The 18,815-nt window shown below is 37.0% G+C and overlaps 2 protein-coding genes across 6 annotated transcripts in view; one reads left to right on the top strand and one right to left on the bottom strand.

Annotated features, from left to right (window-relative positions):
* ARL13B (ADP ribosylation factor like GTPase 13B) overlaps positions 1 to 18,815 on the top strand; it is a 49,627-nt gene that overhangs the window by 16,343 nt on the left and 14,469 nt on the right. The gene's annotated exons all lie outside the window — the stretch shown is intronic.
* STX19 (syntaxin 19) lies at positions 2,367 to 3,242 on the bottom strand. The gene has a single exon (XM_035540625.1). The coding sequence runs from the start codon at positions 3,240 to 3,242 to the stop codon at positions 2,367 to 2,369; it is 876 nt and encodes a 291-aa protein (XP_035396518.1).

Genomic DNA, 18,815 nt, shown 5'->3' with positions numbered 1-18,815 from the left:
ATATTGAGGGACACGTGAATGTAACTTATCAGAAGCTGGAAAAAGAACAAAACAAGCAGTGTGCGTAAAACAGAAGGATAAGTAGCTCTGTGAACTGCTGAACTATTAAATCTGAAAAGTAGGTTCTTAGGTACCTTATACTGTTCTTGTACTGAAGATTTGCATTCAGTTAAGATGTTAAAAGGAAACTGCTTATTATTTTTTGTGAAACAATGGGAATTTAACCCAATCCCACTGTAAAGTGTGATTGTAATTGTGATTTTAAAAAAAAAAAATGTATATTTCCATGCACTTAAGTGGGTAGGGAGGCATGTATGCCCACATTCATGCATGGAAATGGCATCACTATGAATGAAAATTTGACAAGATGGAATTAAAAAAAAAAAAAGTACAAAGGAAATACAAAGTAAATAGAGATGGAAGGATGATACAAGTGCTGTTGATAGGCTGGTGCAATTGAAGCCTGGAGGGTGTGTAGCCAACAGTCTGACCTGAATTAAGCTGATACAGAAAGAAATAGGAGTTTGCCTCTTATCTAATCCTTGCTAGCATCTTTGGACTGGATTCCATTGCAAGTCCTCCAGGCATGAAGTGTTAGCAGCTGACACAGTCAGTTTAGCTGTCTGTAGATGTACAGTATCTGGCATCCATAATCTATAAGGATTAAACTAGGCTGCAATTTAAAGCTTTAAAAGGAGAATTAATTAAAATGATGGTAGTTCTAAATCTTTCAAGGATGTTTCAGTCAATACACACTATTGCCTTCTTCTGTGTGTCCTGTATCCATTTTACTAAGGTAAAGTATTCCTATTTCCCTTGACTTATAATACTAATTTAGGCATCAATCTTGCACTCTTAAATGAGGATCCTAGGTTTCTATAAATAGCAGAATTTCATAGGACCATTTAGTGTTCTGGAAACCCCCAGCTGGTTCTTCTGGCCACTCCTGTAGCAGTGCAAATAAAGGTCTGGCCTCGCTACAGAAAAGACAGTGAAGACGAATGTTGATTACGCTACAGTAAGTCCAGGCTAGTCAGGGGCTGGAGCATGTGACATAAGGAGAGGCAAGAGAGCTGCATTTGTTTCAGACTTCAGAAGAAAACAAGGAGGGGAAATCTTACCGCTGCCTACCAGTACTTATTAGGGAGGTGTGGAGGAAACAGAACGTGGCTCTTCTCAGAGAGGTGCTGATAGGCTGAGAAGTGGTGGACGAGAGGTTCTACCAGGGAAATGCTCGTTCTGATAGGACCAAGAGACTGAGCAAGATGTTGGTCTGGATGTCACCCAGAAATTCCTTCTGACGTAATTCCCTGGTTCCAGGTTATAGAATTTTTTGTAAGGATTAATTTTTTTCATTTATTTTCTAATTAATGAAAGTGAGACTGCAGAAGCAACTGCATATTTGTATAGGCCAGGCAGCAGTAAGAACGCATCTTATCACGGAGTAATAGAAGTATCATTTTCCCCCACCATCACGGGGTAGGTGTCTACCTAGGTAGTTGAATAATGTAAGTATCTCTGTGTCAGTTTGTTAATAATTGGTTTCTCAGCAGGATGCTGACAAATGCCCTGTACGTTTGATGTGGTCTTCTGCTGCTAATGACCTTTGATGTGCTCAGAAAATATCAACTCAAAACGTATTTGTAAGAAATACAAGAAGATGCTATTAAATAAATAACCAGATATGTTTTGCGTGCTCCAAAACAGTGCATGCTGTCCTACTACAATTTGAGCATTATTTCATGATATCAGGATGGCCTGTGAGTAACCTCCTGTAGAAGCAGCGCTCAAATAGTCCTGATAACCAAACCAAGTCAGAAAACAGTTTAGGTATCAGGCTCTACATTGTTGTTGAGGATGTCTACTTTGTGTAGATTTTACTTGTAGAACTCCAGATTCTTGGGAAAAAAAAAAAGAACCAAGAAAATATGAGTGCTAAAAACAAACAAAAAACAGCAAGGCAATTAAATAAATACTGAATATTATTTTATAAAAGGTAATTCAACCAGTTTTATGAATCTTGTCTGAGATTAACAATCCTTTTGATGTTTCCCAAAAGCACGGGAGATGTTGCCACGTTGTTTTGGCTTCTTATGAGCAGAAGAACAAGAAAGCGTCACTCGTCTCCTTTGATCCTTCCTTCTAGTTCATGTGTTTCTGTGAAAATCGTAAAATTCAGGGACAGATGAAGATCTCATTGCATTCTTCTAACTCAGTTTGGAAAAAACAGATGCAGTTTTTCCTGAGACGTGTGTGGAAGAAGAAATAGGAAGAAAAATGAATCAATAGAAGGATTCTGAGGCTGCCTAATAAGGAACTTTTACTAAATAGGAACGGTTGCTGCTTCAAATGTTTTTTTTCCTTTGTCATTTGCAGCATGGACAACACCAGCAGCATATTGCTTTGCAAGGGTTTCTTTTCCGATACTTGACTGCAAGTCCAAATTTTTCTCTAGATATTTGAGTGTATTCTTGAGTGTTGTTCATACTGATTTCAATGTTGTTGATCATCTCCCCTTGCTCCTCTACCAGAAGCGATATCTGGATAAAAAGTTCCTTCAAGTCTTTGATCTGGTTCTCCAGACTGACTAGTTCTTTGTGTCTCTGTTCAATCTCTGAAAGTTGAGCTTTCGTAATTTTGACTTCAGTGAGTAGGTTTTCATTGAAAATATCCCATTTTCCTTGTTGAAGCATGTCATTGACTTCTTCCTCAGATACCTCCTTACCAGCTACTTCAAGCTGACGAACGATAAATCTTCTGCATTTCTCTTGCTTGACCGTTATAGCTTCGTTGTAGGAGAGCATAGCATTTAGGTAACACCGGGATAGGAAAGCATGCTGGGAAGCTAGAATTCTTACTATGGCAGATGATAACCCATGTTCGCTTTCAGCTTTTTTCACTGTTTTTGACAGTTCGTCCAAACCCTTTCTTACGTGTTCTGCTTGAACTTTGATTTCTCTTGCTATGTTAGATTCCTTTTTGAGAACACTGAACCTTCTCATTGAAGATACTAGGCTCTTTTGTTGTTGACTAAATTTATGAACTTCGTCCACCAAATTATTGATTTCATTCTGAAGCTTCTGGATTTCATGGAAATGCCTTTCAGTTATGGGCTCCCTTTCGTAAATAATGGCCTGCTGTTCAAGCTCTTCCTGCTCTTCTTGTACAGGTGGGTGGTTATTTTCTCCAACTATCTGTAGTTCCTTAGCTCTCAGTTTAAGCTCTTGGAGGCGGTCTCTCATGGTTTTTGTACTCAGTTTTTCTTAGCTTGTTTTTTTCCTCTCTTGCAAGACAGGGAGTTAACTCCAATATCCAATATTTTCTTAGTTCACTGTAATCAAAGTGTAACAAAAATCCATGTTAGCAGTTGTCCATATGCATCAAAAGTAGCTTTGGAGATCAGAGCTATTTCCCTCTGTACAGAGGTAAAATACAAGCAGCAGCAAATCAAAAGTGAGTAGGCGTTATGATTAAATGTACAAGATAGGTATTGTCAGGGTATTCTGCCCTTTAACCCAGTTTTTGTAGGGTTTATTCTCATAACCAAGCGTTTTTTTATTTATCTTCAGAGGGGTACAGCTAAGTTTTCTCTCAGCTTCTTTGTTATCTAGTGTTTTTTTCACATACAGTGATTTCAAGCCTGATCCCATTTTTGTGATAAATTTATAGTGTAGGATCCAGAACCTAGAATATCCAGGAATTTGGTATGTGGAGAGGACTTTTATTTGGGGGAGGAAGAGAGGAGTAACTCAAATTCTTATTTTACCATAATTAATCATTTGAAAGAAAAGTAATGTTTTTGGTGTTGCTTTTTTTTTGGGGGGGAGGGAGGAGTGTGAGTTCTTTATTCTTTGTTTCTCAGTTGGAAAAGTACACTTCAGCCATAGAAGCTGAGACAGTCTAGGGAGTCAGTTTTGACTTGAGTAAACTATTTTAGTTTAGCCATGCTGAATTTTTCTTCTTTTTCCTTGGCTTCATTTGCCTGTGGAGTTAAACTGATGGTAACTGAAGTAGTAAACTCTACAGCAAAACAGAACAGCAGAACTCTAACTATGAAAATACGTATTTTTTTAATGTCTGAGTTTTTGTAGAAGTGGACCCAGTATCATTTATGTTGGGACTTGAAGATTTTCTAAGCCACTTTTGAATTTTTCTATTCTTACTTTGTCATTTGTGATCTTTAATAAATTTTATACAAATGTACTCTGTACACCATATTAAGATACAGTTCAGTAATGTTTCTTGTTTAACAGAAAGTGGACTTAGTGATGTTTTCTACCTTAGCTGTTGTGTGAGCTTCACTAGAGATAGTTAAACTCCAGTTATGTTAACAGAGATCTTAGTGTGATATTGAAGTTTTTTTTTTTATGGCAAATGATTTTTATAGAAAATCTTAAAAACAAACAAACATACCTTTCAAATGACTGTGGGTATAACGCTCAGCCTGGCCTGTGCGGTTATTCTAAATTTCCCTTTTTGCTTTCAAATAAAGAAAAAAGTCCTGTAAATATTTCAGAAGCTTGCTTGAAGACATATTCCATGTTAAAAACAATCAATCCAAAAAAATAAAAAAAGAGAAATTGTCAGCTTGATGTAGCTGTGCTATAACTATATGTCCACAATAAAAATTAAAAAATAAAAATTAGACTGTTGAATGGCTGCATGTGTTATTGAACACAGCAATATCCATGGAGGTACGTCTGTAATGTGTTATGCACCTAGATGGAACATTGACCAAGGAGCCCTGAAAAACAGAAGTGATAAAAATGAATATTTTGGAATGCAAATACTTCTTTAAGTTTGGAGAAAGAAAGAAAGAACACTTGAACACTTTTATATTAAAAGGAGCAAGAGCTTGGGAAGGGCTGTTTGTGGGTGTTTAAGTGAGAACGCACGGTTCTGGGATTTAAAGTTAATTGTGCCATGTCCTAGGCTCTGGACCAAAAGACTTTTCAGTAATTTTGACACACAAATGTGAATGTTGTAGTCATTTTTTTCCTATGATTGTCATAAAATTAAGTCTTTTTGAAGAGTATTAAGGTTTATTTGTTTGAATTTGTATGTAGCACCTTCACTCAATTTTTAAATATTTCTTTTCTTTGTGAGCTTTTATTTAGCTAACTGAGGTGCCTGGAATGTTACAGGTGGTAGGGGCCTGGATAGGAGTTTTGAAAAGGACCAAAACATTTTTTTCATCAAATAACTTAGGCAAAGCACTACTTTTTCGTTGAAATATTCTTTTAAGTTTTAACTTGGCTTTTCAAAATTCACATACTGAAGGAAGGGCATTTGGTAGTAAGACGTTCTATGATGTACATTTTCATTACGTGGAGCATAACCTCTAAACCCTAGCAGGCAGCTTCCAGAAGTCTTCAAATATGAATCATATTAATGAACTTCAGTTTAAGGAACGAATACTAAACACACACACCCTGCACCCTTTTGTGCAGCAACTGCAAAGCTTATCTTTTATTAAAATGCTTTTTGTCATGGTTGTTTTAGAGCTGCTACTATTGATTGCTTTTTTCATCCTCTGCTCTGTATACAAAGGGGCTGCTTCGTTCTGTACAAATCAAATGTATTGGTCATTACTGCTTTGAAGTAGACTGGGGTTGGGTTTTTCTTTTTAGTTTGAAGGTTTGTGAAAATATAATCAAGAGTTACTTTGTAGCTAGCAGTTAGCTTGAGACTAGCTTGCATGCAGTGCTGTCCAAGTGAAGTCACAGATCTCTGTTCAGCACAAAATCTCAGCCAAAGGGCCTAACTAGTAATTTTCCATTACAAAATGACTGTGAAACCTTTGAAATCAGATACTGGCTGTACTGGGCCCGAGATAGAAAATACAAAGCTGTAAGCTGTATGCGCAGCAATAAAATGAGCAGTTTGGTCTTTCAGGGTTGCGTGCTTAAGCTGTAACTGCCTTTTTAAAAGATATAACAATTCAGAAATTCTTCAAGGGTTGACACATTTGTGTTAATCCCAAACTGTTCAGTGCATCTCAGTTACTCAGAGCAAGAATTACTTCCTTTAGATACGTCTGCCTGATATGACAGCTCACCATGGTACCGAGGGTGGATCACCTCTGTTAAGCATTTCTGTTGATTTCCTTAGGAAGACTCCGCACCTTTGATGCATGTATGCTTATGTTTAGTATTATGTAACTCAGCACAAAGTCTTTTGTTTTAATTGAGAGAGTTTTTCCATTGCGTAGGCTTCATAAAATTCAACTATGATAAAGTTCAACTATTTTTAATTGTAGGAAAGACAGTATTTTTTTCAAACTTCCCATGAATGTTTTCCTTGGGCTAAGATCAAGAATGGAAAAATCTTGGTAACAAGTGAAGTGTTCAGGTCCGTGAGATTTCTGTTTAGGGTCTTCTGGACAAGTCAAACATCAGACATGGTTCTTCCATAGGGTTATTCAGCCATTAATGGTAAACAGTGCAGTAGTATCTTCTGGCTGTTTTTAGAGGTTTCAAGGTAGTCTTCTGAAATAGTACCGTTTTAAAGCTGAAATCCCAATTCTAAGGATTCTTTTTAGTAAGCAAATGCAGATAATAAGTAATAATAAGTAAGCAAATCCGTCTTATCCAAAAGGATGCATTTTGTAATAGATGCAAAGAATCAGTCCAGTAACCTGTCAACATGCAAACAATTTTGTTACATTTGAATAGCTTCAAATGCCACTGCTGGGGTTTCTCTGATCCCTTATGCATATTTAAAGTCCATAAATAGGTTTTTGCATAATCTAAGTCATGGAGCTGAACACTGAGAACATGTTTTCCACAGATTTAAATCTGGCTCTCTGCAGTTGGATTAGCTGAAAAACAAAACTTTAAATGCTACAGAAATTGATCATGAGAAAGAATGTTGATATTGTACCGTAGTGTGGATTTCCCTTACTGTTTCTGTTGTTGTTGTTGTTGATGTCTCCCTCTCCTTTCCCCCCATGCCTTAATATCTGAACTTAACATTTGTTGATTTACTGCAAGAGAATTCCAAAAGCCTGGTAGCTATTAGAAGTTAGGTAACTGTACTGAGACTTACGATCAAGCGAGCTTGCAAGTAATTTTTTGGAAAGTACTACTTTGGGGTGGAGAAAAACGCAAGTTGTATTTATTTTATTACAGTCATTCCTCTGAATTGCTTAACTTGCCACGGTGTATCTCCCCACAGCAGACGAGAGGCAATTTCTTCAAGGTAACATTCTTTTGAAATGTTTCAGAACTGCTTGGCACCACCAAGGCTGCTGCAGAGAAAGTTCAGTGTGGGGCATGCAAAAGGAACCAGGAGTGCTAAACAAGGCTTCACAGAAGTGACCTGACAATCTGTTTTAGTACAGCCTAACACATCTGTTGACCCATGTTAATTTAACGTGCCTCAGCAATCCTGTGCTTAAAAGCAAGTTCTAATGGCACCATTTAATGCTTATGTGAGCTGGCAAGACTTCTTGTGTCTAAGGAAATTCAAGTAATTACTGAAAAGCTCTAAAACATACATGCAGTCATGCAGTTACTCCAACAGAACACAGTTCAAGTTCTCCAAAAGATAGTTACCATTTTTTCATGTGCTCAGTCTGCTGTGACTTGAAAGTGAGTCAATCACAGGACCATAAGAACTGAGCTTCATGTTCAATTTGTATGTCTATTAACAACTAATGTCTACTTTTTGATGTTTTGGGTTCATTGGTCTTGAAATATTTGAATTCCTTTGGGAAAAAAAAAAAGCAATAGAATTGTGTGACTGTTAGGGGACTCTTTGCAAGGTGTGAATCATATCACCACCAGTTATCTGCAGATGGAACGGTTTCTTCTCAAATATCAAACTTGTAAAGAAGTGAGCAGAAAACACTTTGGGTAGTTAACTATGTTTTTGTTTTTCTTGTTTAAACATCAGGCTCACTAAGAAGTGGAATGTAAGCAATTGAACCCCAGTTTCATATCTTCCATCCTATCTGGCTTGCCTTCAAAACCTGCCTCTGAATTTGCTTGCCAGTAAATGTGGTTGATTATACTGGCAGCTGAAACACATGCTGGTTTCAAATAAATAAGGATGTCTTCATGATGAAGATAACCTTGGAAATTGTCCGCTTGACTTTTTGAATGTTCCCTAACAAACTTTGTTCATATAGTGAGTCCTTGTTGTTGTACTTTGTGTTTGTGTATATGTGTAGGGGCACATCTTGTTCTTTCAGTTGAGATGAAAGACATATTGTTGAAGTTTTGGCCAATACAGAGAGAATATGCCTACTCCTTTATAGAGTCGAGAAAGGAAATAAGTGGATGGAAAGCACCTGAGTGACTCGGTGTCCCCTACATTTAAATAAATAAAAATACTTAATCGGTGATTAAAATATCACAGCTTAGCACATCCTCAATGGCCTTATCAGGCATTTTCTTCACTGATGATTGGAAAAGGGGTTAGAACAGCTTAAAGCAGTAAAGGTGAAACAAATCAGTAGGTGGGAGAGCATTAGCTTGCTGAACTGCAGCTTCACGTTGTTGGCTAAGTTCAGAAATGGCTCTGAATGCTCTTACATATACAAACCTGAAGAGCATCAGCGAGGTCTGTCCATGTTTCTGGCCATTCCTCAGACATAGCTGCTGCTGCATTTTCTTCTATTTGAGTTAACCCATGCTGAAACCTTGTTTGGAACCAGGATCTCAAGCTGCAGGCCAGTCTTTAAAAAAGATACTGTGTAGATATGGAGTCCCTCTTATATGGCTGTAGTAATTCAGGCAGTCATGTGTCGCTGTGCACTTTCTGGGTACAGTTAAAAGCTGTGTGATATTGAAAACATAGCCAAAGATCAGACTGGGCTACAGGATGGATAAAGGGAGCAGGACGTAGGGAGTAGGATGGGAGTAAGGAAGGGAACAAGACAGTCTGTAGGAGTGAGAATCAGGCCCAGTTTTGCCTAGCACTAAGCTGTTTTCAGAGTTTAAGGATTATTGACCTGCTTTCATAAGCATACTCTATTCGGGGGAGGGAGGGAGGAGGAGGAATGCACACGCTGCATTTCATTTTGGTCATGCTGGCATACCTTATCTCCTAGAAGGGCTTTTCCCAACACCCCACTATTTTTATCATGCAGATCCACTGGTGATTAAATTTGTATTTGTTTTGGTAGGCATCTTTATAGCTGACAGGTTTAGGAACACAGTTTTCACATCCTTGTCAAATGTTCTAAGGGTACTGCAAGAATCTTTGACTTTTTATAACTTTAATTTGTTACTCATCAGGGAATCTCTCCAAACTGATGACATGTGGCTAGGCAAGTCTTGATAAAGACAATTACCTCTGCCTAGGAGAATAACAGATCCTGATTAATAGACCACCATTGTTAATTTGTCATGATGATAAAGTTTGTCCTAAATTCTTTTCAATTCTTTTCAAAATGTTCATTTACATCAAATTCACTATCTCCTTTGTTTAAAATATATATATTTAAAGGTTCTTGTGCTTAATTGCGAAGCAGCCATTTAGAATATTCTTTCATCTGTCTACTTAGTCTATAGACCCATTTATCAGGGAGTGTATGTACAAAAATGATATTTGGTATGCATTAAGTTAAAAGGCATACGTGAAGTAGTTAAGCTGATCTTATGGAACTCTTGTTACTGGTTGTCATTAGATTCAGTGGCTTCTTTTGGGGGTCTGGTGTGTTGTTCTTTGTGCTTTTTGTTTGTTTTTGTCTATCTCCTGATTTACCAAAAACTCCTGTTTAGGTTCCATAGTTTTATTTGCTGTTTCTAGATTATTGAGTACCTTCATTAAAATGTCTGATACAAAAGAAGACTCTGTATTTGATCTTTGATTTAATTTGTATGCTGCCAACGTTAGTTTTAGTATGCTGAGGTCCACTGGAAGAGGAAGACTTGCAGACAAGCAAAGGACAGAATTCTCTCTTTAAAGCTCTGAGGTGTGTAATCTCTGTTCTACATCACACTCTATTCATTACCTCTGCTGAAACAGCTTTTTTTTTTGACTGCAGCAAAAATAAGGGTCAGCTTGTTTTTCTGCCCTGCCCCTTAGTTATGAAGGGCACAGGGTAGAGAATGCTTTGAGGCAATGTGTCCCAAAGGAATTTCAGGTTAAAAGTAAATATTTTTTGATCAATTTCCAGGCTGCAGTTGTCTTACAGCTCTGTTATATGGTGTATAACTGTATAACTGGTTTTTGATAGCAGTGTCTTCGAGTAACTGTGGTTTTGAATTGAAATTTCAGTTTGCTAAAAAGCCTGTGCTCTTATATATTATCCCAAGAAAAGAAGGAACCTGTTTGGTGTTCTGGAATCTTGCATTATTGCCCCAAGATATATTTTAAGGAACTAAGAAATCTTGCTACAGCTTATGTTTATTTTCTCCTTTGTTTATTAAAAAAAAAAAAGAGGAAGAAAAAAGTTTCCATTAACTTGTCTTGCAAACAAACATGCTTAAGCCAAGGATTATCAGGAAGCAAGGTGGTTGGATGAAATTATCCTCTTATATCATCTCTGTCTTAAGATGATAATTCCTTGGAAAAACATACTTAAGAATAGTTCTAAATTCAAGTTTCTGTTTGTGGGAAGTGTGGGAGTTGTTCAACAGGAAAATATCAAGGACAGAGAGCTTGCCCTGGCTATAAACCTGAAAAAAGATGCTATTTATATGTGGAAGGTAGCTGATTAGTATCAGAGTATAGTATATGATAGTGTAAAATAAATAACATTTTCAGTGCAGGGGACTTAAATGTTAATAGATGTCTCATTCTTAAGAAATACTAATATGTAAAGGTCGTTTGCTTTCTTCAGTCTTTGTCTCTGGGAAATAGGCTGTAGTGTGTTGCCTCTGGCATAGCCCACAATGTGACACTGAGGAAATGCATTCTTGCTTCTTGTCCCCTTGAGAGAGTATCATCCAACATAACTGCCACAAAGCTACCAGGTAAACCCAAAATGACCGATATGGAGGAGAATAGGAACAGCGCATTTGAAGCTAAGGAGTTGGGGAGTTCTCTAACTAGTGTGACATAGTCATGGGAAGGGAAGAAACATCGAAACAGTATGAATGTGTGGTTCAAATAGAATAAAGCAGGTCTGAATATTCAAGGAGTTCACGAGTCAGGTAAAAATGAGTCCAGGATTGATGGAAAAGTGTCACAAAACGCTGCTGCTGGAGTAAGCACTCCAAGGGAGATGGGGTTGGGGCTACAGAGTAGACCTTAGTTATTTAAAATAATTTAGATGTTCTTTAGCTGTTGGCCAGAAATTCATAACGTGCTCATGTTGTTGGAAATGTAGTTGTCTTATGTCGATTTTTATGGTGTTGCATGATATAGGAAAAGAATCCTAGGAGAGAAAAGGATAAACAAGTAATAGAAGTTATAGATCTTAGCGTTAGTAGGGTGGGAAAATATAGTAGGTTGTGAATCATCTATATTAAAAGCTTTTATACTTTCAAAATCTAGTCCATTCCAATTAGAAAAACGTGGTGATGTTGCTTTTTTTTAATGAAGCATTTGGTTCAGAGATGCACAGTGAATAAGAGGCAAAACTAGGATTGTGCCTTGGAGTTTAATAACATGTTATGAATGTGTGGAGGACCTGAGGAAAGGGATATACCACTCTTTCCATGTATGCAGGCAATGATTCTCATGTTCTCTATAGAAACTTTAGATAATGAAAGGTGGTAATGTCATGCTTTTGTACTGACATAAGTCACAGTTGCAGGTGCAGTATGTATCATGAAGTCCTCACTGACAAAACAATGATCTCACTCTGCAAATCAGTTAGTCTATATTCTTTCCAATTGGTAAGGGATTGGAGTATCCCTTGATTTAAAGTAAAAATTAATTTATTTAATATTCTTATGATATTTCACCTATAAACTAAAGATCTACTGTCAGTAGTGCTCTTTAAGAGAGTTCAAAAAAAGAGCAGTAAAAAGAAGTAAATGTATCATTGGAGAACCCTGTTTTTTTATTTTCAGACAAGAATAATCCTAGAAATCAACACCATTGTTGGTTTAGATGGTACAAATATGATGGCCACCTACAAGTCACAGCAATCCAGATAGAAAATCATTATCTCCTCTGCCAAAAATGACATAATGAAGGTCCATATATATACCATATATATTGGTCTATTTTAAGGCAGAATTTGAAAGTAAATTAGCAACAGGAGAAGGGGCTGCAGCAGGATGGAGAATGGATGAAATTGTTTCCGTTTAATAGAATGTATAGTTTGATCTTCTAGTTAGCAGCTTTCTCTAAAACTAGAGTTGCTATACATCTGTTCTAAGATTTTTTCATCCTGGTAGTTGCAGGCACAAAACTTGTACTGTGCAAAATCCCACCTAGTTTTAATTCCCATTTCATCTGTCAGACTATATAGCTAAGTACTGCAGCCTTGGAACTCATCTTTAACAAATGTAAGGATTTCTAGGCAGTTTTAATTTTTTATATATATATATATATATATATATATATTACAGGTAACTTGATCAAACAACTTGACTTTTTGCCTTGGTATTGATATATCAAATACAGTATAAGAAAATAATTCATATTTGCAGGTTTTCTACATCTTATATGAAAATAGGTGGCAGTATTACTTACTGTCATTGCGTTTGGAGTTACATACCTGGAATTTGAACATAGTATTGTGGTTGTGAGCTCAGATCTCACTGGGCAAACCTATTTGATTAATAGGTAGGATTAAACTGATAGCAGAGCGTTGTGTCAGAGGAATGCACTTTTAGTAAATAGGAATGTGATTCAGGCATAAGGTGGGAATGTGGCCACTTACCCAGAGTGAAACAAATGATAATTGTCATTCTTTTGACCGCTTCAAAAGGTAGTATGAGAATAAAGTTTCTCTAGAGTTGCTTAGAGATACTGTAAACAGGATGAGTTTAGAATCCTACATTTAGATAAATGTGAATAGTTAAGTGACCTGGAGGAACTGGTTAGGGAAAGGTTGAATTAGAGAAATTTATCTTCTTGCAACTACATACACACAAACTCTTAACTGATGTTTATAGGCAGATAATCCTGGAGCTCCTCATTCACTAGATTTTCAGTACAGTTTACCCTAATATTCAAAGTATTGTTTTACATACGAATTGAAGGCATGAGAAGCAGATTAGGGAAATGAAATATTCAGTGTATTTGAGAAAAAGCCTAGTATCAATTAGTAAAAAGTTACTGATGAGTTTGTAACTGTTGTCAACAATCCAGAAGGTGCCTAAAATTAGGGCAGCTGCTTAGAGTGCCAAAGAATATAGCTTAAGATCTGTTAAGAGCCACTATTTCTGTAGTTAAAAGTTGTTAAAGGCAATTGCAGAAAAAGAAGGAAACTCAATCTTAGAGTGCCTTACAGTTTCCATGGGAGGCCTGAAACTGTTTTCTAGTTCTCCTGTGTGCTTGTTTGTTAAAAGTAGCAAGAACTTTTTTTTTCTGTGACTTCCTCAAAAAGCCGGTAAACTGCCAATAACTAGAGAGGAAAGAACAGACAAAATCTGACAAACTCGCATTTTTCTGCCTGTTTGTGGATCGGTTCAAGTTGCATGGATGTGAACGTAAGCAAAACAAAACAAACCTTCTCCTGCTGTAACTTCTCTAGTGTGTGTTGTCCTAGTGATTGCTGTCCACAGGATTGTCCAAGAAAAATAAATGGAAGAGAAATGAAATTTTGAAGAAAATCGGTAGAACAGTATTTCTAAAAGGTCGACTACAGAAGAAAAAAGATAGCATTGTTCTTTCCTTGTGTCGATTGCTGTGAAGTTCAAAGGTTCTTCCTCTTGCCTTTGTGTTTCAAGGAATCCCAGTTCAGTCAGTCTCAAAGCGATGGCTCCTTGAAGCAGCCTTAAAGCCTAATATTTTTGAGCTCACGTAAATCATTCTCATAATGATACATTTTCTTTAAGTTACTTTTACTCGAGACTGACAGTTCTGACATTAATATTTTGACCTTAGGGATACTTTGCTCCTGCTTCCTCATAGATGTTTATGGCCAGCGCATATGTTTGACTGAAAATTTTGGATTTGTGATAACTGACTGTGATTAAACCCTAAAGCAGCATCTGAGACACTTAGAGATTGCTTCCTACAGCATGTCTCTACAGTACTTAGTTTTGTGTTGCTGCTGTGGGGGAATCCCATACAAAATGCCCAAGTTGGTAAGCAAGTGTTTAAAAAACAAACAAACAAAACCTCCAAGCTAACAAAACAAGCAAGCAAGCACATATGGGCACACTCATGCAAAACGCTATCACCCTGAATAAAGAAACCACTGCCCTTTCTCTAACGCTTGGATTTTTGATGAAAGCTGAGATACAAATGCTTTTCATATTGGATTTTTTCAAAAAATCTCTTGGATTGTGAAGTAAGTTTTAATGCTGATTTGTTTACTACTTGCTCAGTAACGTTTTAGAAATAAGTCAAGGAGTGCACATAGTTCACATTCAGACATTGTTTTTCACTGGCATGTCTTCAGGCTTCTGAGGGAAATATTGTTATTGAACTGTAGATGTCAGTTGTGCCAATGCACACATACACTCCCTTTCCACACTGTTTCCCATGACTCCAAAAATAAAGTTCAAAGCTCTCTAGTTGCTTACAAAAAACCCTACTTGATATAAAAGCAGTTGGTGCCTTCCTTTCTTTATGAAAGAAATGGAGAAAAGTTTGTTGTTACACTGTGAGGGTTCCAAATATACTTTGTGAGATTGAAATAAGCGAAGCATGATTTTATATATGAAAGCTTTTCACTCAGCCACCTTAATGTGATAAGCTAACAGATGTGCTCTCCAGAGCTTTCAAGTGTGTTTTTATATATACTTCCTATAGTTCTTAAACACAAAAGATTGCTGTATGTGAAGTTCTACTGACTTGGAAAATTAGAATCAAGCTCTATCTATCCTTTAAGATAATTCTGACATATGCACCAAAGGAGGAGGTTTTATGCATAAAACTTGCCTCAAAACCTAGCATTCATGTGCATGAACAGTAGTACTCTGAGGCTATATTCACCCAAAGAAATACCGAATTATTTTCAGGGTAGACATCCACTATTTGTGTGTTTTGACACTTAGACGCATTTCTTTTCTAAACTACACAGACTTTTTCTGATATTTGCGGCCTTATAAACATTAAGTAAAAAAAAAAAATCTTTACCTTTTAATCCTGTGCTGGTGGCAGTCTTTCTGTGTTATCCTTTACAAACGAACTCCTGACGGTAAGCTCCAGCATAATCTGAAAAACATTGTTTTGAATATTTGCCTGAGTAACATGTCTTGAGTGGCATTCCGGTAAGTATTTTCTGCATGCCTTCTGCTCCTAGTTCTTAAATAATTGTCCAAGGGCTCATCTTTGAGTGCGGCGGTGTGAGAGAGGAGCTGACTTCTGCAACTCCAGTAGACAGGCAAATTGATTACTTTCTACTTGGGGAATCTGGTTCTGCCTGTTTGCGACCCAGCCTAGCTGCGAGGCGGATCGCTCTCCTGGAGTTGGCCAATAGTAGGAAGTGTCCAGGACCGGCTCCCTAGATAGAGACCTGGTGAGCTGCAAGCATAGCGCTGCCTACCTCTGAAGCACAAGAGCTAAGTGCACTAATTGCTTTCTTCTACACTGAAGCATGAAGGAAAAAGAAAGCAAGGTTGTGGGTCTGTTCATACACTTACTTAAAAGGGGGAAAAATCCAGCATTATAGTACCCTCTATAGCAGTAAGTATCTTAATAATATTTTAATTACTTTCATAAGTTTGCCATAAAGGCTGAAGTGGAACAGGGAGTACACCAGGAAACATATGACCTGTGCTAAATCAGTTCTTGGGGACCATAAAGTGGAGACTGCTATTTGGATATTTTGTTTACCCAGATAGAGCACTTCAGCTCTAGCTGTTGAAAACAGCCAGTACTGCAACATAAGTTCTGTGGAGAAAATCGAAGATAATTGACCCAAAACCAAATTGTATGCTATTCAAGTTATTTGAGGCTGAAAATCAGCAGGTACTGCAAGTTATAGGGCATTCATGTCACACTTGAACTGAGCTATGCAGCTTACCAACATTTCATTCTACTTCAGCTGTGGTTTGTAGAATGTGCAGTCCAGTAACACAGTAAGCTGCAGTTATTTAATCTCGAGATGAGAAAGGAATAGGCTGTGGCAACAAAGTCTGCAATCAGAAATATTTTCTTCAATCAGGTCAAGACAGGAACTGACAGCACTACTAAGGAACGCTTTTTGAGACTAGGGAAAGTCCAACAGGATTTTCAGACTGTGACAAAGATAGGTTAAATGAAAAAATAAAGTGGAAATAATTAGATAATTATGTCCAGTCCTTTAATTACTCTTCATGTCTTTCTTGAATTCCATTTCAGTTTTTCCCTAGTTTAGCCATGTTTAATAGCCACATACTGGGATGACGTTACTTGTTTTCGCTGTTTGTTGAGAAGGAACAGTGCCAGAGTATCATATTTAACATGTCATTGGCTCTGTATATGAATTGCAGAACCGTTAGGAAATCTCTGCACTAAATCGTACAGTGTACAGAGTACAGTAGAATTAGTCTTTTTGTCGAGAAGTGAGAATGGATTATTTAAATTGGGTGGGGGCGAGGAGGGCCTTGTGCTTTTTCTAGCTCTGCACTCAAGTCAGCAAAGTTTTGATCATTGGTACGATGTAGGAGATTTTATCCCCAAGCTGATGATAAGTGTGTGAATCTTTTGGACTGCAAATCATTCTTAAGACTGTTGAAAATCATGAGAAAATTGTTGTGTTTGGACATTTAAAAAACTGTCTTTCCCTGGTCTCCTTTGTACACAATCCTTGAAAGGAAAGACTGTGAAATTAGTGGTGACAAGCAATGTTTTTTAGAGCTGCAGATGTAACACAGATTTTTCTTTTTATATTTCTTGGAGGTTAAAAATTCTTAAGAGTAAAATGATTAAGAACTGAGGTTCTCATACTGCTATTCTGGAAAATGGGAAGGAATAAGTTCTTGGATCAAACTGAGTTGCTGACAAGTTCTGCTTAACAATAGAGTGAATTCCTACCACTTGTTCCCTCCCTGCAAGAAGTATGATAAATCTGAAGTACTAGCCTTGGTTGAACAGTCCCTAAAAGCCATTTGAGTTGGTGACAATGACTTGAGATTTCGGAAGAAAAGCTATGAGGTCTGGTTCTAAAACAATCTTCTATTGCATTTATGGAAACTAAATGATTTGTGATTTTATCCTGAAATTTGAATCAGAGTTCTTTTGCAATGGAACAGTTGCTTAATTTCTGAACATGAGCTTACTTGAATTGCTTTACTAGGGAGAAGTCAGTGCAATCTTTAGGTTCCCTAATGCTATGCAATACTTCTCTTCACAACTTTTGCACTTAATTTGGATTATGACTATTGTAGAAAGTATTACAACTATTGTAGAAAGCAAAATCAGATTGCATTTTGTGCTTATATTCCAAAATGGTCTACGTTTGTTCGACACAAACAGTACTAATTTACATGCTGGCAAGTAGTAACTTTGAACAGGAATGGTATATTGTTGATGAAATATTATTTAATGCCTTTTCACAGTTCCTGGAGATTTACCATACTAGCTTTTAATTAAAAGCAGTTAATGAGAAAGGAACGACTATATATCCTGTTGTCACCAACTGTTTTTCTGAAGGATGGGATCAACACCTGGACTTGACTCCTCTTGTGAAGTTTTGTTTATTTCTTATAAAACCCTTAGCTCCTCATGAACATAAAATATTTCTTATGTGTTTGTCTCTTTTTTGTTGCCTTTGTTTGTATAAAAGTATTCTTTGGATTTCTATCTAAACTTGCTGATTTGTTATTAACATCTGCTTACACGTGAACTCAGAAAATCATTCACCAATTGTGAGTGCAAGTTTGCTTTTTAAAATTTGTTCTAGGGGAATATGTCTGCTTGGCTAACATGTTTCTATACGCTTAGGTGAAGTTAGTTATCTTGTTAACATTTTTCTACACATTTTTTCATGTAGACTTGTCTTTTGCTTCTAACAACTTTATCCTTTTCTGTTGAATTTGAAATCTACAGGTATAGAATACATTTATTAGGATGAATGCATGTTGCTGGAGAATGACTGAGGAGATTTTAGCCTCTATTTTTCCTAAAGAAATGAGGCATACACAATCCTAATGCCTATAGTCCTTCGTACCTTCTTGGATGTTTACCGATTTAAGACTATTGTAATCAAGGAATTGAGTTCTCAGGGACTGTCGAGTCCACTGTGTCATGAAAATTATTACTTGGACAGCTGAGAGAAATCCCCATCAGGGACAAGATTTCACCTTTCTGCGAGACACGGTTCTATAGAGGTTTTGGCAGTTGTACTTTTCCTTACATGTAGTTTGTGATGCACCTATTAGGGCGTTAGATCAGAAGCTTTTCCAGTTTGATATCATACAAAGGAGTTGCCAGTGAAACATTCAAAAATTAGACTTGAGGAAGCAACTCAAGTTTTTGTGGTTGTACTATGGTATCACCACAAGTTTACTGAGGTGAAGAATTTAAATATTGGGATGTTTATTACTCCGGACAGCACTCTTTTTAATAGTTATGGATAACAGTGTTGAAAGGAACATAATATCCTCTGTTTTCAGATCTATGTACGTATTTGAGTGTGAAATGATGAATAACATTCGTTTGGGTGGTGAGGCAGATTGGTTTTGTACCATCTACAAAACATGTTATTGGCAATAGTGTTGGATACAGTTATGGAGTATGTGGAAGACAAGTGTTATCTAGAACAATAATCTCCCCAAAATTAAGGAGATGTTTATATTCTGGAGTCCTCATTG

This window comes from Cygnus atratus, chromosome 1 (assembly GCF_013377495.2).
Source record: "Cygnus atratus isolate AKBS03 ecotype Queensland, Australia chromosome 1, CAtr_DNAZoo_HiC_assembly, whole genome shotgun sequence".
Lineage (NCBI taxonomy): Eukaryota > Metazoa > Chordata > Aves > Anseriformes > Anatidae > Cygnus > Cygnus atratus.
The sequence above is the reverse complement of the archived record's forward strand: the minus strand, read 5'-3'. Positions and strand labels throughout refer to the sequence as shown.